General features: G+C 40.1%; 1 protein-coding gene across 5 annotated transcripts in view; it reads left to right on the top strand.

Annotated features, from left to right (window-relative positions):
• Nucleotides 1-27,364, top strand: part of pcdh15a (protocadherin-related 15a) — a 245,217-nt gene that overhangs the window by 126,009 nt on the left and 91,844 nt on the right. For all 5 annotated transcript variants that reach the window (XM_037124785.1, XM_037124786.1, XM_037124787.1 and 2 more), the window contains 9 exons: nucleotides 3,332-3,502; nucleotides 7,446-7,554; nucleotides 7,712-7,824; nucleotides 12,843-13,049; nucleotides 15,210-15,344; nucleotides 20,335-20,484; nucleotides 22,426-22,619; nucleotides 23,321-23,453; nucleotides 23,715-23,794. In XM_037124785.1, coding sequence (XP_036980680.1) covers nucleotides 3,332-3,502; nucleotides 7,446-7,554; nucleotides 7,712-7,824; nucleotides 12,843-13,049; nucleotides 15,210-15,344; nucleotides 20,335-20,484; nucleotides 22,426-22,619; nucleotides 23,321-23,453; nucleotides 23,715-23,794 — 1,292 coding nt within the window. The remainder of the gene's footprint in view (nucleotides 1-3,331; nucleotides 3,503-7,445; nucleotides 7,555-7,711; nucleotides 7,825-12,842; nucleotides 13,050-15,209; nucleotides 15,345-20,334; nucleotides 20,485-22,425; nucleotides 22,620-23,320; nucleotides 23,454-23,714; nucleotides 23,795-27,364) is intronic.

Genomic DNA, 27,364 nt, shown 5'->3' with positions numbered 1-27,364 from the left:
TCGCGGAGTTGGCAGGCTTTTTTTTTTTTTTTTTATAATATGGGACCTTTAACTAAAGATGTGAAATAAAATCTCAAGATGTGCTCTGTCTTTGGTAGCAGCTGCTGTATTCTTACATTTTTCCTTTGGAGCATGGAATTTGACACACAGAACCAACAAGTTTTTTGTCTTTTTCTAAGTGAGTAAGAGTTTATACCCCATTTTTTAGATATTTCAGGTATTTGTGGGCGCAGATGCTTTAAACATGTAGTCAGTAGTTTCCTGTTAATCCTTAACCTACATTAGTTCTATTCCTGAGTGCCATCTTGATGACATATGCATATTCTTTTCACTCTCAGTTCCACTAATCTTAAGAGGGATGCTAAATGACCTCACTTTTATATTTCTCCATTGGTGTATATACATGTTCTTAAATCACATCTAGCAAATACTAATATACAGAATGCTCACAGTCAGCAATATTAGGCTGAGAGGATTGGAACCTTCAGTTTTCATTTACTATTTACTTTTTTTATTTTTTTTTTATTAAAAAGAGGGATTAAAGCTGTCTTTGAGACATTCTGAGATAACTGTTTATAGTCTGTGTATATCAGAGCAGCTTTGCAGATCAGAGTAGTTTTAATTATGGATGCCCACTCAAGGGAGGGCATTTTCCTCAACACCCTCATGGGGAAACATGAACATATTGTAAAATAAGTAATCCCAATGATGCTGTTATGAATTATAATGAAGGCATTTTATAGTATTTCTTTGGACCTTACCCTTAGCTATTAGGCAGCAAATGTCTATTGACCAAGGGCCACCATCAAGCCGCTGGCCAACTTGCCAAAAGCTGAATTTTCAATTAGAGAAACACCCAGGCTGAAATCTCAGAGTTCCCAATGCTTATATGGGCAGTGCTGAATGATTTAAAGCCATAATGTATGAAAGCTAGGAGTCTCGTTGTCTGATTACATAAATACTTAACCAAAGCTGTAGTCGAATCTTACACTCTATGCTATGAAATGCAAGAGGTGAAATACTGCGGGACAGACAATCATTTAGCATCCAACCCATTTCCTATTCCCTCCATTTCCTGCATGAGGGAGCAAAAGACTCTACCCTTTAGCCTGGCAAGAGGTCCTCCAGGGAGATTTCATTTTCTCCTGCAAGAGGATGTTAGAGTAGGGAGAAAAAGAAGATGTGGTATTTACCAGAACTCTGTGCCGCTTGTGTCAAGAGTTCAATTACACTGACAGCACAAATCTTTGAAGTGCCGGGCTCCTCTCTTCTCAGGGTACCACTTTGGGAGGCAACGGTACCACAAGGGGGAATCTTTGTGGATAACTGCTGTAAAGATGTGTTTTATTGCCAAGAATGACTTTCTTATGAAGGAAAGGTTCAGTGGAATGTAGATGATGAGTGCTGTTCCATCTGGTGTGAAGTGGTCTGATGTACAGGATGATGAAGCCAAGCACAGAGCACATCTTTGAGCAAAGATTAGAATGAATTTATATTGAAATAAACAAAACCATTTAAGTTGTTGCTTTAGTGCTGTTTTATGCTCCAAAATGGGTCTTTCTCACTATTGTGCTGGTTTTCTAGTTTTACAACTTCCCGTCCCCTCTGTTCATTGTTGAAGAGCTGGTTGTTGTCTCTTTTTAATTTCCCAGAACTTTAAAAAAATGAAAAATGATGGTTCAGTTGGTTATTATGTACATTTTGTCATTACGTTATTAAAATTAAGTTCGAAAACTGGGAAGACATTGGAATATTTGAGAGCGAGGATCTTTTAACCCTTTTTACACCCTGGACAGGTTTCATGTAAGACATTATTTCACTGACCGGCAATGGGGGATCAAACATGGAAATAAAATCAAATTATACATTGAGGATAATAACGAACACAAAGTGCATAAACATACCACTCACCAATAATGCAGTTTGCAAGTTTCAACCCTGAACTTGTTTCTCTGCAACTAGACGGTCCCACCTAGGGGTGATGGGAGAAAATGGCACCCGAAGTGCGTTCCTTATGTCCAGCCAACTCAGTAACCTTGTTTCGGTTGCCATCACTGCAGAAAACCACAAAGGAAGGATGTGGGAAATGGAAGCAGTGTTTTCATTGCTTTTATGGCAATCTCTGGATATTCTGCCTTGATTTTAATCCAAAACGCTGGCAGATTTGTAGTTGACTCAAACATAATTTTAAGGCCACCGTCACTTGCAATCTCCTACGGTTGCTCTTCTTCCAGTGGATCCATTCCTTTGCATTTCGAGGGTCATTTCTCATTGGGAAGTATCACTCAAACTCCTCTGAAAGCAGAGAGAGGTGATCTTGCACCTGGTGGGAGAATGAGGGCCCAGGCTCAGTCTCCTCAAAAATCCCTGCTCATGTTTGAAACATGTCAAATGTCCCTCTGTTCACTCGCTGTCCCCACAGCTCCAGTTTGGCTTTAAATGCAGCCACTTTACCAACTAACTTGACAAACCCATACTTTTAGTATGTCTCCTGATTTTAACTGTTAAATGTAGCTTTCTTTTTCTTGGCAGTCACAAACCCTTCTTCTGTGTCATCATTGGGCCTTTCTCACTTAGCAAAGTAGCTCTCCAACGACATTGGTTTTCCACTAATTTTAGCTAGCTTGTGGGCTTAATTTATTTGGGTACAATGTGACTGAATCAGGTACATGTCAAGTGTGTCAAGAGAAACAGATGATTGTTAATAAAGGAGAACCTGTTTCTATCAAAATACAAGGTCTTTGAGAGTGTGACTGTCAATAAAACAGAACTATAATCATTTATTATTTCTGCCCAGTACCAAATGACCCCGCCCACAGCCCGGTGGTTGTGGATTGCTGTTTAAACACACATGCATTCAAGAATCCTTAAAAACTCTGTCATCCACAAAGGGTTATTCAAAAGCAGATGGTTTTACGTAGAACCTCCCTCCTATCAGAAATAACCCTTTTAGAAACCATATTTCTATGTCTGTGGTAGACCTTTTTTTTTCATGCAGTGTCATACAAATAATAGATCTCTTAATTTACCACAGAAAATATCTCAACAATGTAACGAGAGACTCCGTCAGAATGAGGGTAGGAGTGCTCTGTTTATGTCACTAATGCTTGGTTCTCAAATGTAGTCGACGTTGGACAGTATTCTTCACGTTAAACTTTAAATAAAAAGATGCCGACCATACTATCAACATCATATTGTTGCTACTGGTTACATTCAAGAAGAACAGCTTTACAGAGCTGTCATGGTTTTAACATGTTATATTGATTTCAGGTCAAACATTGTGCAGCAAATCATCTGGGTGTTTGAAGGTTGATATTTGTTCATCTTCCAGGACCGCGCTCCGTATCCCCCAAACAGACGGACTGCTACCACGACTCTAACAGTCGACGTTCTGGATGGAGACGACCTGGGTCCCATGTTCCTGCCTTGTGTTTTGGTGAATAACACCCGCGACTGCAACCCCATCACCTACCGCGTTGCCATCCCTGAATTCACTGAACCGGTAAGAACAAGGCAGACAGGCAAGTAAGAACACAGTGCTGTGCTTTTCATGCACACTGGTAGTGTTTTTATCTCTCATGCATGTGTGCTCATGTGGTTTATGCCCTATATTTTAGATTTTTGATAAAGTTTTGCTTTATGTCAACACTTAGCAATGTGAAACCATGTCACACCTGTTAAATATCCTAATTGTCTGCTTGCACTCAGCGTGGTAATTCCAGAGGCATTATTTTCTGGTCTGTTGGACCAGCAATTAGAGCTGAAGGCTGTGTTGACCCAGGATGACAGCTTAACACCACTGGAGTTCATAAAAGCAAGAAAAATACCAAGAGAGAGGGTGTGGAAGCTGTGAAGTTGAACGGGTCTGAAGTGCAGAAAACCAATAGATACAAACACTTAATCTATGTGTTGAAGAAATGAAGATCTACTGTGTATTTTTATGCATGAAAAGATTTTTAGAATTAACTGAACTGAGGTGGAATTGGAATTGACGAGACTGGACCAGACTGGACTAGCCAAAAACCACTTCACCTCAAAATCTTTCTTCTCATTCAAGAGCATTTAAAAGTTGAGCTTGACAGTTTGTTCTTGATCTTGGGAACAGCCGTTGGCAAAAATCTCAACACAAGGTCAACTAATGCACTTGTTCTGGAGGTTTAACCCTTCTAACATTCCTCATCATTGGCAGTCTGGACTAGACTGGGAGTGAACTGTATTGAATTGAATTGGATTGGAGTAGTCTGGATTGGATTTGATTGGATTGACGGGACTGGACTGGATTGGTGTCCTCTGAGCAAAAAGGTTTGAATCTCTGCCCAGCTCCTTTCTGTGTGGAGATTATTTGGCTGGGTTCTGTGTCATTACATGGGTGCTACGGTTCCCTCCTACAGTCTAAAGATGCAGTACACGAGGTGTGAATTAGAAACTCTAACTTGCCCAAAGATGTGAATGTTCTTCTCCTTGTTTTCACTTTTGACAAACTAAAAGTCTAATTAGTTAAAGGCCTGCCATTACAATTATTTTCACACTTCACACTCACTTTCTTGAGGTGTAAGTGTTTGAATTTTTTTCTAATAAGTGGAATTGCTTTAAAGATAAGTGCCAAGCTCTTTAGTTGTTTTTGGTTTAATAGGTAATAAGGATGGCAAACCAGCTTACTCTTTCATTACTGCTGTGACACAGTATTTGAAAAAGACTGCACCAAGTGTGTGTTTTTTAAGCGTACTGGCCAGGAATGTTTGACACATGTGAGTCGAACTAAATTAACTCGGTTTGATCCGTGACAGAGAGAGAGATTAGATAACAAAGAGGCCTGTAATAATGACACGATGGGAGATGCATTGATTGGTAGAAATATCAAACGTTATGGATTGAGGCCTTTGCAGCCTAGCACTGCATGTGGTATGTGTCTGCACCATCGTTTAATATCAGCCACAGTGGCTCATACTTTGTTTGTCCAGACTTTTCATTTTGAGTTTGACCATGCAATGTAAAATTTATGAGAAAAGGTTTGCTGACTGTTAAGTATGCAGGGCTTGGGAGCACCGCCTACACAGACCTAAGCTTTTTCATTAGTGTGAGGAAATGTTGGCCTTTCTCCCTGTCTCAACTCTTTCTCCCCTCTCTAAACACTGAATGGTTTCACCCCCTCAAATTAACAATACTACCAATTAACTTGGTAGTTTTAATAATTCAAATATTTCAACACAGCAATTACAGTGTTTTAAGGGTCTTCGATAACATTTACCTTTTTTCTCTTATTTTTACTTTTCTCAAACAGTGTACAGCTTAGTTCCACAACAGTTTTTGGAGGAAAGGCCCATATTAGCGTTGCCATTTTCAGTTATTTTTTTTGCTGGTGCCTGACTTTTCTGTAACGTAATTATGCAACAGGGAGATTTGTCTTCCTATAATTGATGAGTGTATTGTAATTAATCACAATGGCGCGACAGGCATTATTAAGTTGATCTGTATTTATTTTTTGCCCTGGGGGGATATAATGTGGGCTCTGGAGTCCCCTGGATAATGACTGCTGGAGGAGGGTATTATAGCTAATCATCATTGTGCAGAGCTAGGGGGATTTGATTTAGCGCACCTCCAGACATTGTAAAAGCGAGAGGGCTGGTTAGGGAGGGATGTAAGGATTACTCAAGAGCTGAGGGATATAAATATACCCCCTCAGGGAGGGATTCTTCCTGCCAGGGAGCTGTTAGCCATGTGTCTATCTATGCTAAGGAAGTTTAGCTCAGGCCTTTTTAGCATACTTGCACATACTGTACGAGCCATATGGAGGTCTTTTGCATGAGAAGAGGTTTTCATAAATGTGATGTGCTAAACATATTCCCACTTAGCCATATGCTGGTGCAGGAGTGTGGCGCTAGAGCTGTGTAATTAGTGCTGATGGTGTCTGAGTATGCATGAGCAGAAAGTAGCCTACAGCACCACAAACAGATTATCCTTGATGTGAAACTCTATCATGGCATATTTAGGAGCATGCTCATGAGGAATAGATTTAATAGCACCGGCTTATTAATTAGATTCCCTAATAATTTGACTGCTAAGCAGTAGTGGGGAACATATTCAGACCCATAAAAGTATTCAAGTATGATAATTATAAATTAATCATTATAAATTATGATCATAATAAGTTAATAAAAAACCTTATGAAAAACAATATTATGAAATTGTTTACAAAATTAAAGCAGCATATCATTACTATTGTGAAGCTGGTATCTTAAAAAGGTTTTCACATCAAAAATTACAAAACAATCCACTCAACTGATAAATCAACTACTGATGTGTATAGGAAAAATGCAACTCAAATGCAAACACTCAGAGGTGAAAGAACAAAAGGCAAAACACTCAGAACCAGTGTCCAACCAGCCAAGATCCCAAATGACAACAAAAAAGGCAACAAGTACAGTTCAGAAAAAAAAACAGTTACAAAAATGGAAGACAAACCATGAAGCCATGGGGAACAAATCCAGAAAACTGGGAAGACACGAGGACCAGGAAACAGATGCACAAAAACAAAAGAATTGACCAAGAGTATGGGAAAACACAAAAAGTAAAAAAGTATGGTAGTAGTTAAAAATGGCATTAAAAATGACTTGAGTACAAGTAACTCAGATTTGTACTTACATAAGTATTTCACTTTTGGCAAGATGGCCCTTGCATATAACTAGGCTGCCTATAAAGTAGAAAGACACAACTATTTTTAAGATTGGTGCTACATGGCTGTGATTTTCCCTTTTCTTGATTGTAGAAGACGTAAGCACGCATTGTGAATTGGGCAGTATTGTTTGCTGTCGAAACAGGACACAGTATGGTGGCTGGCTGGAAATAAACCAGACAGTAGAATACACTTCTGAAAACATTTTAGGCGGGTTATAGACAGTAAAGAGGACTGGGGCTTTGAATTGATCAGCACCACCTTGTTTCATGGTCAGATCTGAGTTATTCCATCCTCCGTTTTCCCAATACATAAACAATATGACGGCAGGTTCTGGTTCATGAACTTTTGTTATTTCAACTCAACAGTATGCTAAAATTACACAGTAATAAATTAAATAAAATTAAATAAAACAGTTTAATGAGACGTGAAGTGTCAAGCGCCAGTTCTCTATATTGAATGCTGTTTTCACCTAAAGGAGTTACATATAGTGTACAACACAAGGAACCTACAGCAGTGAAAATATTAAAAATAAAGCACACCAATTATGTTTTCTGGGGCAGATGATGTAACTCTATAAGTGGACACTTTCTGTGTCATAAGACACTGTTTTTCTTGTCACTGCCTAAAGACAAAAACAAAGTTATTTTAGTTGACACAATCTGCAACTGTAGGCTGCAATTACACAGTCAACAGGAAATGAAAAAAAAAATGGATTTGCAACTGATTGTTTTGCTGTGTTATTGACTGACTCTCACTCCCTTTGCTGCAGAGGAAACTGAACCCACTCAATGTGACCCCACCTGTCCGGGCAGTAGACATGGACAGAAACATACAGCCCCCATCAGACAGACCTGGCATTTTGTACTACATCCTGGTTGGTAGGTTCTGCACTCATCTACGTTGATTTTATCCATGTTATTTGCTTCGGCTCGGTCAGTATGCCATGACTTGAGTTCCAAGTTTATTCCGGTGTTTCTTGATGTTACTGCAAAGTTCAAACTTAAATCTGTGAATGTTTTTATATTTTTATCGCAGGTCATCCAGCAACATATCCAGAGTACTTCTCCCTGAACAGAACCACTGCAGAGCTGCGAGTTCTGCAGCCTATCAGCAGGGACTTGTATCAGAGGTTCACGCTCATCATCAAGGTACAAAATGACATCCGATTTGCCTTATCACTCCTTAACTGTTACATCAGCAGAATCAGTGCTTGGTGTCTTTTATTAAAAAAGACATTCTATGAAAACCCACAGATTATTAAATGAGACATCCCAGTCAGTTTTTTGGAGGGACTCAGTGAGCCATTCACTGTTTGGCCTTCTTTTTTTCACAAAGTAGACTCACATTAGTACAATACTTCTTCCTGAAGGAAGATCTGCCATTGTTTTTCTTGTAAGGGTCAGACCATTAGCACTACCATCATGTTGAAGGTGAGCGTAAACTTAGCATTATGCTTGGCTAATGTGGCTATTCCCTGTTTGGGATATTGTTGCATTACTGCTGTAATGTTTAGAGACATTCAGGGGTAACTGTGTGAATGCCAAGCCTTGTTTGAAGCCTACTCAATAAGGAGTAGTAGAATTGATGTCGCTGCTACCACAAGAGCAGATGGCATTTGTCTGTCTGCATGCTGTCATGCAATTGTGAAAATAGGATTTTCAGGCCAGGAAAAAAGGTTTGGGAAAAATAATTTTAATTGAAAAATCAAAAATATGTTTTATTGCAGATGGAGGAGTAGTTATTTTTGTACATCACTTGTGTTTAATTGAAACGACTCAATGTGGAAGTAGGCAATGAGTCCACTTTTAGCCTTCACTCACTACAGTATAGGCTAGCAGTACGCCTGGAGCAGCATCCATTCTGGTGTAGCATTCTGAGCGGATTGACTGGACTTCTGTGTCCGTCATGGATCAGCTGTGAACTGAAAGACCCAGTGAGTCTTCTACTTTCTGCAATGCTTCAACAGACAGATAGTGAGCCATCTGAGTCCCTATTTCTTGAGGCTTCAGATATGCTTTATGAAATGCGTCTTCCTCTCTTGTACCCATGTATGAAATCTTTATTCTTCTGTCTCGCCGATGGCTATTTTACATTCTTGAAAGAGATCACCGTGCAATAAATTATCAGCGCTGTTGAAAATGTTCTTTGGTCCCATTCATATTAAGTTATTTCCAATATCTCCACAGTGTTCTAAACTGCCGATCATAAGAACTATGTCTAGGTGTCACCATTATTATCGCATCAAATGTGAATATATCAGACATTTATATTCATTCTCAAGTGGATTCCACAGGATTTGAGCCGGATTAATTCAGCAAAAGTAGCAGAGAAACACCACGCCTGCTCTGCTCACATGTCCAGTGGATTTGAATATAAAAGTAGACCTCTTGCTGCGAGCTCTGATAGCTCCCACATTGCAAAGCATGGTCACTGGTTGAACAGGCTGCTGTTGTCTTACAAAGCAGCTTCCACTCCTCAGGGCGAGGAGACCTACTACAGGCTGTCACCAACCAAACTACAATGTCATAATATTACAATATACTTCCACTGAGAATCACCAATTTCTCTCATGGCTGTACTGCACAGTACAATATCCTCTGACTATCTTCATCGGGCATCAGTCGGTTGTGAAATATCAACGCTCCTCCTGTTTCTGCATTTTACTACTTTAGTAAAACAACTTAATTCTGTACCCACATTTTTTATGTGCTTCTGCTACATTAAGCTCTACTCTATAACTTAAGCATGCACATTTACCCACTCCACGTAGATAACCCCAGTCCTGAAGGCCATTAACCTTATCTTTAGCTGCTTTGGAGATGGGGATGAAAAAGATGTTATGATTTATGGACTTCGCAGGAGGACAGGCTGCTGTGCTCACATGAATCCTAATTTCGAGCCAAGTCAGGGATTGCCTCTGTGCTGCTGGTGCAGAGCAACAGTGCAGATTGAACCTTCCTCCCATCCACCCATCACTAACCTCTAGACGCCTCTGAGCGCTGCGTGCCCTGCTGTTTACCGGGATGGCTGGGGAGCACATGCGATGAGAGGAAGGGCTGATTTCTACATGAGGAAGGCAGCGAGGGGAGATTGATCATATTAGAGGCATTTTGCATGTCTTCGGGAGGATGGGGCATAGCTAGAGGAAGGGAGACAGTTCAAAGTGGGAGCAGGAAAAGACCAACATAGATAGAGAGATGTGTATGTGGAGGATGGTTGGAGCCTTATCTACCTGAGTCATAGAGAGGGGGAGGAAACCATGGCTTAAGGACTCAGAAGGGTAGGAAAGTGAGAATTAGACTTTGCTATATCTGGAATGCTCTGGTGCAGCACAGTATGTGGTGTACATAGCTAATGCTTTTGGAGGTTTAAAGCATATTTTAGAAAAAACACATTTGTTGCTGTTTAAAAGTCATGATTGTACTTTATAGAACCATATCCACCAAGATGACTAGAATGAAATGAAATGAGGAATTGGATGAAATAAAGACAAGACAAGAAAACAAAGAGATGCAGTATAACGCTTTAAAGATGATGGAGTCGGGACCGGAGGATCAAGACTGACTGATAAACAGTGACTTTTGGTAGCGCCGAATCTCCTACAGGCCTGTGTGTTGTAGCAGTGGACGCAGGTCATTTAGCACTGCCTCCCAGAAATAGGGACCTCGCTAAAGAGCCAAATCACCAGGGAACACTGTAATCCTACACTATGTCTTTTCTCCCTCTTTGTCAAAAAATGCTGTGTTTCCCACACATTGACTAATTTGTGGCGGTGCGCCACAGTGTCAAGACCGACGGCCACATATTGCAATTCTTTTTTTAGCGCAGCATATCCGTTCGGCTGCATTTCCTTTTTCTGCTCTCCCTCTGTCAGTTATGCATCTCACACACGCAGTTCCCCCCTCAGTGCACACTGCGTGTATCATTGAAATAATAGCGTGGAAGCTTGATATTTGGTGCAGACGGCTTGCGAAAGTCACGAGTTCACAAAATTCACCGAGGTCAGTGCTGTGTGGGTGTTCGTTATTATTGCTCAGATAAGGGAAAAGGCTGGATGGAAAGAAAGTCTTGAGCTGTGAAACCTAACTGGATGTAGGGTTACAATTAGTTTCAAGATTGATTAAAGCTGCTAAAAGCAAGTGTTAAAAAGCCCTATAACCACAACAATCATCGCTGTATTAGAGGATAAGTTCAATAACCCATGTCTCTCCTCCCATTGCTCATGCAGTAAAATAGAAAATAAGTTTTCTGGTATCCCTGCTCACTTTATCCAAGCAGGACAGGGAACTCCATAAATAGTTGGTGCTGAGAGCAGGGTCCTCCTGTTTACCAGCAATGGTGGAACAAGATAAACTACCAATACTTGCGCTCCTTGTGACAGCCTTTACAACCAAGAAAATCGCTAGAAGAAAAGAAAGAGGCTCTCTGGACAGGAAGTTGGTTGAAATGATGACAACACTTACACCAGCTTTAATGTGCAGATTATTTCTGGATAAATCAGCCATTTGGTCTGTGAAGTGTCAGAAAATGGTAAAAATAAATAAACAAACAATGAAATAAATGTCTATCAGAGTGTCTCAGATTTCAAGATGATGTCTTAAAGTGTCAGTCCATGCACAAAGATGTTCTGTTTAATATTATATAAAACAGAGGGAGGCAGGACATTTCCATATTTGATGAGCTGAAAACAACATTTTCTGCCATGTTTGCATTTAAAAAAATCAGTTAATTGATTATCCAAATAATTGGTGGTCATTTTTTTTGCCAATTGAATGATTGTTGCAGCTCTAACTGGAAGTGCCAAAACTACAAGTATGTGGTCTGCAACCATAGGGAGATGCACACCAGAATATAAACAAGAATTTCAGAGTTTTGGGCCCCTCCACTCCACAAACAGTAGAACTGCATTCTTTTGTTACAATCAGCCCTCTGCAACACACTGCCCAGTGAAATTGAGCTAATATGCAAAATTAGTTCCAGGTCATGGCTCGAACTGATGTCGTCTCACTCCCCCTCTCCATCTGTATTTTCAAAGCCTTAATGTCTCTGAAGCATCCCAGCGTGGGAGCCAATAGTGACATATGTGCTAAGCAGTTACAGCCTGGCTGGACCACATATATCTGGTTTTGGTCTCGCTGGGCTGGTGTCAGAATCAACTTAGGGTGAAAGTACAGCTTTTTTTGTGTGTTTTTGTACAGTTGAAGTCACTGAAGCAGTCATGTTGGGTACCAACTGTGCTGGAAAATGAAGGGGAGGGAATGTTCATGTTCTTCTGATTGTGCTATACAGTTTGCTACATATTCTGTATGTGCCACAAATATGAATTTCTTGAGGGAAAAAGTGATTGTCTTTGGACAGCATAATGACTGCATTTTATCGGAAAGATGTAGAGCCACCATCATGTTGATTGAGGAAAGGGACGACGTTGACATGTCTAGATGTTGACGGGCTAGAGAGATTGAAGTATATTTTCCTTCTTGGAAGATGAAATGTTTTAATGACTGAAGAGAAAATGTGTTTATTGATAACATACAGATTCTGGGTAATACTGAAAAAAAGCACACCAGTATTCTCATACTGTCTGTATTCCCCCTCTATCTGAAACTCTCTGTTTCAGCTCCTTTCTCCTCCACAAATACTCAGTCTGTTCTGATTGGTCAGCTCACACACATCGGAGCCAGCACTGCTCAGACACATTCAGTTGAGTTGAGGTTGCACAGTCAACAAAGGACCCAAAACAAACTTGTCTGGTTAATTTTAGCACAGGCTTAACCAATGATGTTTTCATTCAGTCTCCCTCTATTATTGGTCACTGATTTGATGGAGGAGCCAGGGCCACTAATTACCGTCTCTCCCCTACAAATGATGGTATTTGCGTTAAGTGCCCCGGTAATTACTAAGGCCTAATCCTAAGTGGACTCTGATTATATTTAGTCAATGTAGGTTTTTGTAATTGAAATGACACTGGGAGAAATGACTCCTTTTTGTGCCTGCATAAGGGTTGGGGCTCCATAACTCTTGTGTGTGTTAATCATCCAGCTTATTATTACAGCTTCTTAATACATTTCCAGCAGGCTGGTTTTCAGTTTTTTTTAAAGTCTTGTCAATAATTGAAGCACAGCAATGACTTCCTCTCTATTGTGTTTTATTTTTTATTTTTTTTAAGGCTGAGCAGGACAATGGTCACCCCCTCCCAGCCTATGCTGACCTTGTTATCGAGATCCTGGACGAGAACAACCAGGCACCGTATTTCCAGTTTGCAACCTATCAGGGCTACGTGAGCGAGTCCTCCCCAGTGGGTACGACCATCTCAGCCAATGCCAACCTTACTGCCCCGCTGGGAATCATCGCACTGGATAATGACATTGAGGAGGTAGAGAGAGAAAGGATACTTTTATCTGCCACTGCCCACTGGTGCCAACACTTTACACATGTCCACCCATGCATGTGTCCATACAAACACATAGCACAGTAGTGTACTGAGTAAATATTGATTAAAGGTCCATGTTTATTCATGTGTTTGTGTTGTGATCTCACAGGAAGTAATTCATTCATGACTCATTGTCCTGCTGTATTTGTTTCCCTGTTGTAGCTGTCTGCTGGTGATACACCTGTAGGTAAAGGGGCTGCTTTTAGATGCAATGACACACACACACACACACACACACACACACACACACAGTGTAATTTAGGGATGTCCCGATCAAGTTTTTGTGCTCTTAATCACTCATTTTGGGTCCTTTTAAAAACAAGTGTCCTCTGCATAATACAGCCGCACTGAACACATTTAATAGCTCAAAGGTGAAATACGTAAGAATTGGCCACCAGAGTCATCGCTAACAGTCGCTAACTGTAAGCTGTTTATACATGCATGACTGTAGCTACTAATAGCTTGTTAGTTCAGTTAGCCTTACAGCTAGCCAGACTACCAGGGGAGTGTTGTTGTTCACACCGTCAGAGCAGGAGCATTAGAGTGTTAGCATTGGGTGTTCAAACCTGAGGCTAGCTTGTTCAGGAGGTATCTTTTCAACACAGCAGTGAGACGTATTTGGCATTGATAATTTTGGTTAATCTGTAATTTTTTAAAATTAAAATTCTTACATGTTGCACCTTTAACGTTGACTTATATTTATATCAGTAAAGCTGATTTAGTTAACTGCTTTGACTGCTTTGCAGCTCTGCATTAAACCTGCATCACAGCTTTACTTGAATTCATACTAAATTTTGAGTTTATGGAGCTGTTGAGGCAGGAAGGTTTAGGCAGGATTACAACAACTTCCATCAAAATGCTGTTTGTTTTGTTTGTTTGGAGCACCTGAAAAGTACTCACTTTGTTTATTTGCCTGTGTTAAAAAGTGACTCCAGTGTTTTGTACAAATGGGGCAGTTTTTAACAACAGCCATACCTGGAGCGCAATTAGTTACAGTAAATAGAGAGTCGGATTTGTTTGGCTTTATGTGGCCAATACTGATCCATTCATCCATCAGCTTTAGCCCTACTCTGCAAACTGACTCGGGACATCCTACTGTTAATTCATACGAAAAGTAAAAACAAAGTGAGAGCACTTATCTCTGCTGGAGACCTCATCAACATGTAAAAAAATTCTGTGAGCAAATTCTGTTATTTTTTGTATCAGAACTTTTGTAAATGGTGACATAAATACTCAGGTCTCCGGTAATGATAGGTGCGCACAGACTTGTTTTTTCTGATGGGAGTGTGTGTTCAGAGTGGTTTGCTGTGATCGCTTTCTTTATAGATGTGTTTTTTTTCTGCAGTTGCTCATGTCAAAGCTTCTGTAGTTATTCTCTATGAATGCCATCTCACAAAATATTTTATTTTATGAACTGAATCTTGTGTGGCATTTGGAAAAAGGGGTGTTTTGACATCTTTGTTTGAATAATAAATTAAATGGGTGAAAACAGTCAAACATACAGTCAAAACAAATGACTACCACCTTGAGCTCATGTTTCAGAGTTCACCTTTGCTAAGTCTTTGGAGTAGATTAACAAAACAAAGTGAAGTGGAAACACAGATAAAAAAAAAATCAATAAACCACCCAGTCCTAATGTTTACCAAACTCTCTTAAGAGGACTCATTGATGGACATGAATCGAAGCAGACTCTCAGCAATGGACCACAATGGACTCCAGGTTTATTTGTTAACACAGTCCAACCACAGCAGTGATGAACCTCTTTACTAAATGGCTCTTTTAATGTCGCTTAATGTGGTTGATATTTTTTCCCTCAAAAAGGAATAGGGCAATGATGGGTTTATATTGTTTAAGCATCAGCCATTTCCTCTCTTCCTTTTTTTTATTGACATCAGCTTCTGTTTCCATCTTCAGCATCTTCTCCACTGTTTTCTGAAGACAGATGAGAGACCGCCAGCTGATTACTTTTTCAAATCTTTGGCAGATCAAACTGTACTGTTTGATAGGATTTCTCAGCCCCACAGCTGTGTCCTTGGAAAAAAAATTGAAACACTCATGTTGCCATGGTAACATGTTTCTTTTTGTATGTCTTTCTGTTGGAAGACGAAAGATCCCATGGTAAAGATTACCCAGGATGACTACACCACAATCTTCGCCCTGACCCCAACTGGTTTAATCCGCTACCTGAGGCTCCTCAAACCTGTGGACCGGGAGGAGAAGATGACCTATATGTTTACGGTAGGCCTCGGACTCCGCAAGACAGCAGTGAAGACCTGTGACCTACATCTCCTATTCTGTGTATATTAATAGAAGTCACAGGTTAGCTGTATACCAAGAGGCACTTGCAGATACAAAGCTGACCTGACACTTTTAGAGCAATATGACCTTTATCACTGGTCAAATAGTAGTGAAGTTAAGCAGTCTGCTCACTTGAATTTACAGATTCACATCCAAATGCAAACTAAAAGCACATCAGATCTCTATAGTGGTATATGTTTTGTTGGAAAAAGACTTTCTTTAAACTATATATACAGTGCTTTCATCCTAAAGTCCCTGCATTTTTTCCCCCCGTCCCTACAGTTGAGTGTTTGAGCGGTGAAGACTGAAGTGTGTGCACAGTTTGACACTAGAGGGGCATTATCACATCAGTTCTTTCTGATGCAGTTTGATTGTTGCATAATATGTTGGATTTTGAAACTCAGCCTAAATAGCAAGTGCTACAAAATGGGACTGCTACATTATTTTCTCAATGAGGGAGAAAATTAGGTGTCATTGAAATATAGTCATTATACTGTTCCGTGAAACATGAGACCTTCCCAGTCTCTCTCGGTTGCCGTAGACAATTCGATGAAGTTTCTTAATGCTTCTGGCCTGGGGATTTCTTTATAGAGGACTGTAGAGGCAGTCTGAAGGATGTGACTTTATAAATAAGCAACCAGCTTCGAACACAACACAGTTTAGTTCACCAGAGTCTGTTCAAAACGAAACCAATGCCTATTTAGGAAACACAGGCAAATGAAGAACACATTTGCATTTTGACAACATAAAGGAAATACTTGCAAAAATCTTGTTAAATCTGTTCAAAAAAAGACATGAGAATGTGGTTTCCCTAAATCTATTGCTAGATAATGCACAGATAATATTCTGTGGGAACTGTCTAATCCCTTCACATGCGAGATGCTTCACTCACTGAACTCCACAGCTACCTTCATGTTCCATTAGGATTCTGATGTGTGTTTTATAATCTCGATGATGTTTTATTAATCCTCTCACTGTACGGTGTGTTTTCGCAGGTTTATTTAACTGTCTGTTTTTGCTGCTGTTAACGTAGACGTCAACAGCCCCTTCTGCCAAAGTGACTTGTCTCTGCCCTGCTCACAGGGATGGCAGTATTATGGGAAATACAGTAGCTCCTTCCATCCCGGGGATTCTCGTGGATTAGTTTGAGCTCTGTGGGAATGTTTCCCTGGAGACAGCAAGCATTTCTGAACAGGGATGATTTGGCTCACTGACGATTCTAAGGTGTAATGCTGGGTTTGCTTGGGTTTCTTTGGACACCAGCATCATCAATTTATGAATAATATGCTGTGTTTATTGTGTTTGTTGACCCTTTTTGTGCTGCATGTACAGTTTTGTTTATCTATTTACATATCCAGTACAGTTGTCTCTGGTTTGGAGAGATGAGGAGTTCATACGCTGGCTTTGTTTCTTCACTAAAAAAGCTTTTAAGCTCAGGCTCCCTTCTGACTTTACGTTACAGTGGAGGCTGAGAGTGTTCCTCCGCTCTGCAGTGGTGACTGCTCAGTACAGTGCTTTTTAGATTTTCATGGCCCCTTCAGCTCTTTAGAATGGTTTCTGCATTCAGTAGCAGATGCAAAGTAGAAATGAACTTTCATCAGAAACATTGTCCTCTCTAAAACATCCTCTGCATCACAGTTTCCAGCCAAAATAGAAAATGATGTTCATTGCCTTGTAAATATTTTAGTGGTCTTTTCCCTGCTGTATGTGAAATAGCTTGAGAGTGGGGCTGTGTGATATATTGTTTTAGCATCGGCATTGCAATGTTCCCATGTGCAATAGTATGGTGGCCCTGAAGTGCAAATCACAACGGCAAATCAGAAAACACAACAGCAAAAACACAACATGAATTGTCCCTGATTGGACTGGTCCGTCCTTTGAACTAGAAGGACATGGTTTACATGTTTTCAGAACATGAGCGCTGCCGGTTCCAATATCATCGAGCTGCAGCGCTGGAGAGCCCCTGCAGTTTTAGACGTAGGCATGCATTGTGCTGTGTACTGTACTGTGTACTGTGCTGCATAGATACGAGAGAGCAATGCAGCGCACGTGCCACGGACGGAGGCTTATTTTTATATTTTTTGTTCATGTATGATAAAATAGTGGCCGTACAACTGGGCGTAGTAAGTTAATGTTTATGTTAGTAATAAACTTTAAGCATTGTGGAAACCCCAGTAAAAGTGTGGTGGTAAAAACTACCTCAACCAAGAAACACAGACCCAAATTGTTACACATTGCCTTGATGGAGTTCAGCAGTATGTCCTATAGCTGGTGTTAAAGTGTTGTGTGGGTTTCCCCGCATGCGTATGTCTAAAACGGTGGCAGTCGCACATGCATACTTCTAAAACGGCTACATCTAGAACTGCGGGGGCGGGGCCTTTGGGGCGCTCCGGACAATCAGTCCAGTTATGTCAACTGTCATTGTGTTTTCTGTTTTGTTGTTGTGTTTTCTGATTTGTTGTTGTGTTTTCTGATTTGCAGTTATGATTTGCTCTTCAGGGCTACCATATCAGGGCCACTGTACAATAGTCTCATAGCAAGTAATTAACTCAGCTCTTTCACATTTTTATGTAATTTTTGAGGGTTTTGTTGGGATTCATATTGAACATCAAGATGGCTGCACTTGATTTGTATTAACAAAACTGCCATTTAGTAGTCTTTGTGCTACTCAGTGGTTGTAACCATGGTGACTTCCTACTGCAATCTCAATTGAGCTATTCAAGTTACCTGTGATATATATATATATATATATATATATATATATATATATATATATATATATATATATATATATATATATATATATATATATATATATATATATATATATATATATATATATATATAGGTGACAGTAGCTCAGCGGGTATAGCAGGTCAGTCAGAAAACCAAATATTGTATTATATCAACCCTTTTTGCTGGTTTGTTGCGATCATTTCATATTGCTTGAGAATGTCAGTCTCGTATGTGCAGTCATGCAGTTTTCAACATTTAATGCAATGAATTCGACTTTCTTCTAACAATTCTGAAATTTATAAAAGAATGTGTCGAATCTGAGAGACATGTAAGCCCTCAAGGGGGACTGACCAAGATTTTTCTGAGGGGGGTCGTAAAAATGTTGAGAGCCAGTGTTTGGTTTGTCTATTCTTAGCCACTATAAAAACATTACTCACTCCCTCTGTACAAGGCTCATTTTAAGGTTATAAAAATGCATTGGTTCTTAGTTTCAGGTGATTATACACTCATGAAAAATAATTATGAATGTTATAATCCATGTCTGCCAAAAGATCCCAATAAATCCCTCATAACCAACACACTGGACCTTTAAATTGATTTCACTCATCTGTCTTAAATGTTTAACAACCAACCAGGTTTGGTTTATAGTATTTTAAATTTATTTGGTGTTATAATTCACTGTTCAATTAACAAAATCCAAGGCAGTCATGGTGTGAAGTGATATTTTGGCCAGCACACTTCTATTCTGGATTGGCTTGTTCTTCATTTACTCTTTACATTGTAACGATGACCTGAAGTATTTTTTTTTAAGCTAATTTTCTTCCATCTGATGCACATAAGGTCAGTGATTTCTGCTGCCAAAATCCTTGTGACCTACACAGCAATACTGTGCCTAAATACATCATATATAGATGGAGGCCTAAAGCTGCTGATGACTCTTCACAGCCTGTGCAGATGTGGTGTAAAAAGCATTTGATAGGAATGAAAATTGCCCATGACAGCGGGTTTGTGTAAAACCTGCCATTTGTCCAAATCTTACATACAACATGTTTAAAACAGTCAATGCACTGATTTTAACTCATGAGCCAGGTGTACAGGTGAATAATCTTAATTGGCTGTATTATCACACATGATGAGGAAATGCAATGCTCTGATTTCTTGCTTAAAAGCTTGTTAACACAATGTTAACCAGATAACAACATTAAGATTTTGAAGGTTGTGCTTTCTGAAGTTATTTCAGGAATTATTATTAGATATTATTAAATACGGTCTTTTTGTAAATGCATTAAATCAACTGTATAATGACTCTGTTTATGCTGGACTGGAAGAAGAGAGAGAACACAGATCCAATTTAGATAAACATCAGCCTTCAGAGATTGTTGTGTGCATGACATCGTTCGCATCTGTTTTTTTGTGGAGGTTTGTGAGTTCGCAGAGACACGTGTCAGCGATTGCACATATGTACAAGAATAGAGTGTCTATACATACAGTTGTGATGACTCAGTAAATCCAAATCTGCTTTTACACTCCTCGCATCTCCCTCCTGGGCCTGGCTCTTGAACAAAAACATGTTTCAGATAGGAGAGAAAATAGCTGCTGCCATATATGCTATCCTATGTTTCTGTACTACACCGTCACTGCAGATGTTCAGCTGCGACTAAAGGCCCCCTCCTGATGTTAAATGTACAGTGTAACCTGAAAGACTGTCGTTTCCATTTCAGCACTGCGTGAGAATTTTTAGGGGAAAGCAGTTTCCCCTGCAGAAACATGTATTTCTCACAGCTGCCACAGTTGTTGTTTAGATCTCTCCTTCACTTCATTTGTTGCTCCTCTCAGTCCATTCTATTTCTCCATTGCCAAGTGATGGAGATCAGAGCTGCCAGGGACAGATAAACATGCAGTGTGCTCACTTTTCAGACTATCCTTTAGGCAAACTCTATGCGAGCTTTCTCCTCTCAACTCTGTAAAAGCTTTTCTAACACTGAAGGAATGAAAAATGAGCGTATGTAAAGGCAGGTGTGACTTCATTATGGTAGTAAAACTAAAGATGTCTGATACCTCGTCTTGTCATAGCAAAGTGTTTCTGAACGCTTAAGCTTGAATGGAAAAAATAAACTTTATGCGATTTATTTCAACAAATGTCCACTCGAGTTTCCAAAGCTACAGCACTTCATTCTCGTATTTGTGTTTACAGATGGTGGCATCGGATGGCGTCCAGCAGAGCAGCCCTGTAACTGTCAACATCCTGGTCATCGATGCCAATGACAACACACCCACATTTGCCGAGGTCTCCTACAGTGTCGAAGTCTTCACAGACATGCAGCCCGGGGAGACTGTACTACAGGTAACCAATCGCAGGCATCCCATCGCTTTCTCTTTTGCTCTCTGTCCCTGGCACTCTGCTTCACGCCTCCGTTTTTGTCCCCTTAACACAAAATCTCCCTCACATAATGCTCAAAGCAAATAACCACAACAATCCGGTATATTGTGTTGACAGGCAAAGTCCTGGAACAGTTCCCTTCGTCTCATCTGCAGTCATGACAGACTAGTCAGGAAGAATGTTTGTCTCTGTCCTCACTGCACAGGCCAGGGAAACCTTTTCCTTAGCAGATCAGCTGCCGTCATGGCAGAAGTTAATTCATTGTGGTAGATGTCAGTGATGACCATTTAGCGGTTTCCCCTTGCAAAGACAGTTTTCAAAAGAGGATTTTATATATATTTTGAAATTTCTTTTGTGCATTATTTTTCAAGGTTGGGTCATATGTAAAGACATACGCTGGCACAAAAACATGTACATATGGTCCTCAGAATGTAAATCCATAACCCCATTCTGCTGCATCTATTAACATTGGGAGTCCCATCATTTCATTGTTTCTTATTTTGTAGTTCAAGCATGATCTCTTCATCTTTCACTTGATCTGTCCTCTCAGCACAGCCACTCCAAAAAAAAAAAAAGTCAGACGCTGAAAAGGTCAGGTTTAATCTGCCTTAAAAACCAGCGGTTTCGCCCTCCTCGAAATGAGGCCAGGGGTCACAGAGTGTCTGGTATGACCGCTTAACCGATTTTTTATAAGCCGTTTATAAGAGCCGCAGGCCCCCAAGGATGCTGCTGCTTATTTGATGCAACAGCTTTTACTCCAGACGTCAGGAGCATGAAAAAGGAGGTCCAGGCCAACATGGATTAAACTTTCAAGGCCCAAAGATAGTAAGCCAACTACACCATGAGGGCTCATAATTACAAGCAGCAGGATGCCTTAAATAATTAGCCTGAGGGAAAGGGTCGCTGCTTTATTTAATTTGATAAAAGTAGTTTTGAGTTGAGTATACAAGAAATTAAATGTTTATATATTTCTTAGTTTTTTTCCTTCTTATTTACCCCATTATTAGTGTCATTAAACAGAAATCACCAGGTGGGAGCAGCCATTTAAAGGTTAAGTAAATTATCAGCAGAATGTGAAGAAATACTAGTTTTGAGGTGATGTCAAGCATTGGGCTCCCAGCGTCCCTAACCTAAATACCTTCTCTCATGCAACCAGAGCATGGATCTCGCAATGTGGACGCTTTCGCAAGAGTGCACTAGACTCTTTTGGTGTAATTACACAGTTTGGTTACTATGAAAGTTGGTATCAAAGCCTGCTGCTCTTTCTTGGTGTTTTTGTTGCTTCAAGCTCACAGTCTACAGGTAGGCAGAGTCAGATAAGGACCGCTAGTTTCACAGCTAACTAAGGTAACCAACTATTAGCAGCTTTTTTGAGTTGGTCAGATTTTGAGTGACTAGTTGATTAATCGTTTGGTGGACTGGTAGAAAATGTGCTAACTATTTTGATAATGGCTTAATCTTTTTAGTCATTTTTCAAGCGAAAAAAAAACATAGCTGGTTTAACTTTAATGATAACAAATGAAGAGTGTTTGGGCTTTGGACTGTTGGCTTGGATGAAAGATGCAGTTTGAAGATGTCACTCTGGGAAATTGTGAGGAGCATTTTTTCTAGATTGGCAGTTTAGTGGATAATTTAAATAGTTGGTAGTTACTGGCCTGGTCTGATTGCAGCCTCAGAAGCATGTATGCTGTCAGTGAAAATGCAAATGCGTTCCTATCTATATATAAAACAAAGGTAATATGTCCAATAGCTGATAGTAGGGCATCAAAATAAGTCTGTTCTAAGTTCAGTCACAAGCTTTACCGAGAATGTTTACTGCTTGATGCTGGGAGCTGTACACAGCGTCTAGAAAAGAATATATTATGTGTTTAATGTGTGTCCATCCCTTTCTGTCTGTCCTCCCAGTTAACAGCACCAGATGCTGACGAGGGACTGAATGGTCTGGTGACCTATGCGATACTGGCTGGTGCCCAGGGAGACTTCATCATCAGTAATCGCACTGGACGCATCACCGTGGCGCCCGGTGTCACTTTAACTGTGGGACGATCTTACGCACTGACTGTCAGGGCTTCTGACAATGCCCCAGAGAGCCAAAGAAGGTGCAGTACAGTAGCCTTGCATGCTAGCTGTTTGATTGGAGGTTTTATTATTTCAATGAAATTGATATGATATGCTTTTCATTACTGCTATACAAAGAAAAGATCTGTTAATGAGTTACATTTTTTCTTGCGTCTCTACGGGGTTGAAGGGGAGCTGCTTGTGTGATTGTGTGAAGTCTTATTTACATCAGTATTTGCTCATAATGATTCAAAAGTTAGCTGCTGAATGAAACAGAAAGTCTTCTCTGGATCATGAATTATCAAGAAAATAACATTTCTGAGTTATAGAGATTCTGGTGCGAGATGTATCTAACATTGTCTCCTGTTTATCTTTTCATTAAAAAGCAATTAGCGGATTCTGTTCCTAATGACTGCTTGAACAAACAATAAATTGCACTGTCACGCCCGAGCAAGTACATTTTTTTTTTACATGTACCGTTACAGCTGTTTTGTCACACAATGAATTGATAAATAATCAAAACATCCATTCACAACACCATTCTGCTTCAGACAAAGATCCCACTTAAGAGAATGGTAACCAAAGTCTGTCTCTTCTGCAATCAAACTTCCACGTGGCTTCATACATTGTGAATATTTTTCACCCTGCTGTGGGCGAGGTACTTCAGCACGGCTCAACAGGTTGTCAAGGAGAAACCGATGCTGTCAGTGGGCTGATGTGTGTCTTATCATTCTGCTGCCAGGAGCTCCATCACCACAGTGTACATTGAGGTTTTGCCGCCCAACAATCAGAGCCCACCACGCTTCCCTCTCTTCACCTACAGCCTGGAAGTGAGCGAGGCTATGAGGATAGGAGCTATTCTGCTCAATCTGCAGGTGAGTCACTAACCCCCAAATATGCACACTCACACAAATCACATGGAAATCATATGTAGAATTGAATGAGGCAATAAACTGGTGAGACTTTTAGTTAAGTATATTGTAGTTTTAGCCAACAAAATAAAAAAATAAAAAATAAAAAAATGTTCTCCCTACTCTCTCCAGCAACCTTTTTTGCCCAGCTGTCATAGCTCATAACCTTCAGTTTAATGGCACTATATGATCTTCAAGAACCTTCTTTTCCTTCTGTCCCCCCAGGCCACAGACAGAGAGAATGACCCGATCACATACCGCATCGTGAGTGGGGATTCCCAGCAGATCTTCAACCTCTCTGAAACGTGAGTCCGAATGCTTTTCATTTTCCAGTTCAGACAGCCACATTAAACTGCACCTACCAAGGCCTGCTTGATTGTGAAATATGGATATATGGTGGGATGATGGAAAGGGCTAGTAAATTATTGATTGACAGCTTTGTGCGCATAAGTTCCCTTGGCGTTTTAAGATTGAATAGGGAATTTTAAAGGGATTGTCTTAGGTATGCAAGGGTTTCTTCCAGGTTCTCAGGGATTCAGCGGCATGACTTTCTTTATAACATGTGCTCTCTTCCAATTAATTTTAAACAGGAGTGGGTATGATACATGCTAAACTGAAGTCCACCTCCTATAACCAGCCCTAGACAAATTATTACAGTTCTGCAGGAGCACTCTTTAGCTTTATTTAAATGTATGGACTAACAGTAATGACATGTTAAAACACAGCGTCATTGACTGCTTTAATGACCCTGGGGGAGGCCCCTCATCTCGGGCTGGGGGTGAGAAGGAATGAAAGAACAAGGAATGTGCAAAAGCAGATGCTGACTTACTGATTATTGACTCTGGTTGATATTTTTTTAGCCAATTCTTGAAATTGTGCTGTGGACACTGGTACTGGCTGTTGGTATCACCAAAGTCCCAAATGAACCAAGTTGAAAAACAAAACACTTATTCACACTCCTTGGCTGCCTCAGGCTCTTATATGTTCGCACTGCACCAATGTTGTAGTCAAGTAAACTTTACATATATTGCCCAAAATCACTATAGAACACACAACCAAATGCTATAACAGTGATATCAAACAGCAAATGGTATTATGTTTCCTCTGAGAAAAGCTTGTTTGTTCGCTTAAGGAAGATATGAATATTTCTGTTAAGCTCATTAATACTGTAAATATTGAAATTCTCCCTTCGAGGAATGTGATAGATGTCACGTGTAGAGGGTAGACAGAAAGAGCCACAGTGAAATAACACACTGGACAAATAAAATACAAATTCTGCATTAAAGAGTGCAAATATTTTTGAAGAATGAATTTGGGAAAATGTCAGCCAACTTCCAGGTGCAGCCAATGATAAGCTAGACTGGTTTTCATGAAAATACGGAACCCAGATCCATTAGTCTTCTTTATTAATGTATTAATTAACTGGTAGCACATGACTAAATGTCTTGGATCAGAGGGCCATTGTGTCACAATTGCTATACTGCTATATTGCATGTGAGGCAATTGAAAGGACAAGTTTGTTTCATATATCATTAGAATACCATTCATATTCTGCTATAAGCTGCGTTTTAAGCTGAAATGAAACAATGACAGAAGTGAATTTTTGCCAGTCTGAGGCATTTAGTTCAAGGCTACCAGAAGGTGATAAGCAGAGGGTATTTGTAAGTCTATGCGGAAATATAGTTTGATAATGGCTGATTGATTTGGTTGCTGTTATTCTCTCCTCGCGCTCTATAGCTTTGCCCCTTCTTCAGTTTCTGCTGTCTTGAGAGAAGACAATATTTCTGGAGATTTGAACCTTACCTCTCATAATCAGCATCAGCATTTGGAAAAGCTTACTTCACACAGCCACTAGTAGGGAGCAAGGAAAAAGGAAAATATTAAAGTGGTCAGTGGTTTTTACCATCCCTCAAATAAGCAGGCAAATATGGGGACAAACGACGTGTGGAGACTGAAAATGTGGGACCCTGCCAGACACGTTTCCCACTTATTGATTAAAGCCTCTTTTGTCTGCATCCTCAGTCTCCCAGCTATGCAAGCTGTACTGTAGCACTCTTAATCTGCTGTATATTGTGAGAATTGTTTGCATGGTTTAGTAGTGGTAACCGCTATCTATTACAATGGCACTTTTATCTCTTAAACCTTATGTGACAGAACTCTCTCTGAAGTAGATTATTACACATTATGCTTTAGTACTTTGTGTCTTTGGCTGAAATATTACAATATAATATCCTCAAGCAGGTGCTGATACAGCACTCAATGAATCAAAGCATGATTAGTCGGTACGCTTGATGAGTGTGCAATTCACACTCTCATTCTTCAACCCTTCAGAACCCCAATATGATTCAGTGAAGAGATTTTTTGCACTGCTGCATGTTCAGATGCACGTATACATATGGGGCTGGTTCAGTCCAGCAATTATGAATAATGAGCTCTCCAGTCTATAACTCCCTGTAAATGGGGCAGGTTCCCCCGGAGGGAGGTGGAAATGCTTCAGATTCACTCATCATTGAAGTAGTGAGCAGGATGCAGCTTTAAATCAGTGGCTCAGAGTCTTTCAGCCGCCAGGTGCTACACAGAGGGCAGCATTCAGTAATGACATGGTAACTGGAGGAGGCAAGAACGCACATATACATCATAAAGAAAACGTTTAGTATTTATTGTGAAATTCCAAGTTCTGCTCAGACAAATGGCACATAAAGTCACATTATTATGGTCACTGTTGATGTGGATCGTAATTATGTTTGGTCAAACAAAATAGATATCCAGACCTTCTCCCCCGATGAGTCACTTAATATGGCAGAGAACCAATATATCAGCTGATCAGTCGCGTTTGCATATGTATTGGTATTGCTATATGTGTTTGAAGTAATTAAGAAACAGCGTCTCCATTTCATCGAGACTCCACAAGCGAGAACTGAAAACTGGTAAAGGGGAAATTTCAACACATTTCAGGTGATGACCAACGGTTTTGATGATGAATGTAGTCAGTTGAAGCAATAAAGGATGCACTGTATGTGAGCGCAAGCTAGTTGCTGCTTGCTAATCAAAGTTAAACAATGTTGCCGTTAAACACATTTTGACCATTTCTTTTTTACACGTATTGTCAGCCTTAAGCCATGTCTATCAAGTAAATGTAAATACATTAGCAACATACACACACAGACAAACACAGACAGCTGCACTTACGGCGCTTCTAAATAAGCACAACACGATTAAGACACAAAGTGGTAGGCTCTTATTTCACTTCGGCTGCCAGGCACAGGCCACCAAAAAACCAGCACTGTCCCTGGAAAATCAGGATATCTGATTACTCTACTATATAACAGCAAAGCTATTAATAGCTGAGCTAGGACTGCAGTATGAAATACAAAAAGCAATATGAACAGTTATAGTTCATAAAGTTTTCACCATTGGAAATGTAGCTAATCTGCAAGTTGAGAAAACAAGTTGTGTGTTTTTGGTGTCAGCAGCCCCCTGGCTACTCAGAGTTGGAGACTAGAAATCCAAGAGGTGTTCAAAATGAATATACCCAGGAGAAGCATCTTGAATTATACAAGCACAAACTTTTGCCATCGATGTGTCTTGAATTTCCTCTTTATCTTGTTTTAAGTGAGAGTTATCCTATCAAAGTTATTGTGTCTGAGGTAAAACATTTATGTTACCTCAAGCTAACATCATGTACATAAAGTCAAGTTTTCTATATGGAGGTATAGAGACATGATCTGAATAGACTGACATACCAACAGACTGTTTGACTTTGGACGGATTGCCTCTAGCCTGCATCATTGTTGCTCTGTAACACACTGTTAGCAACATCTTGTCTGTCTGACAACATCTTTTCATTCGTGGTGGCTGGGGATGGGAGGCAGGAC

Source organism: Acanthopagrus latus, chromosome 15 (genome assembly GCF_904848185.1).
Source record: "Acanthopagrus latus isolate v.2019 chromosome 15, fAcaLat1.1, whole genome shotgun sequence".
NCBI classification, from domain to species: domain Eukaryota; kingdom Metazoa; phylum Chordata; class Actinopteri; order Spariformes; family Sparidae; genus Acanthopagrus; species Acanthopagrus latus.
Note: the sequence above shows the minus strand (reverse complement) of the source record. Positions and strands in the feature narration are given on the sequence as shown.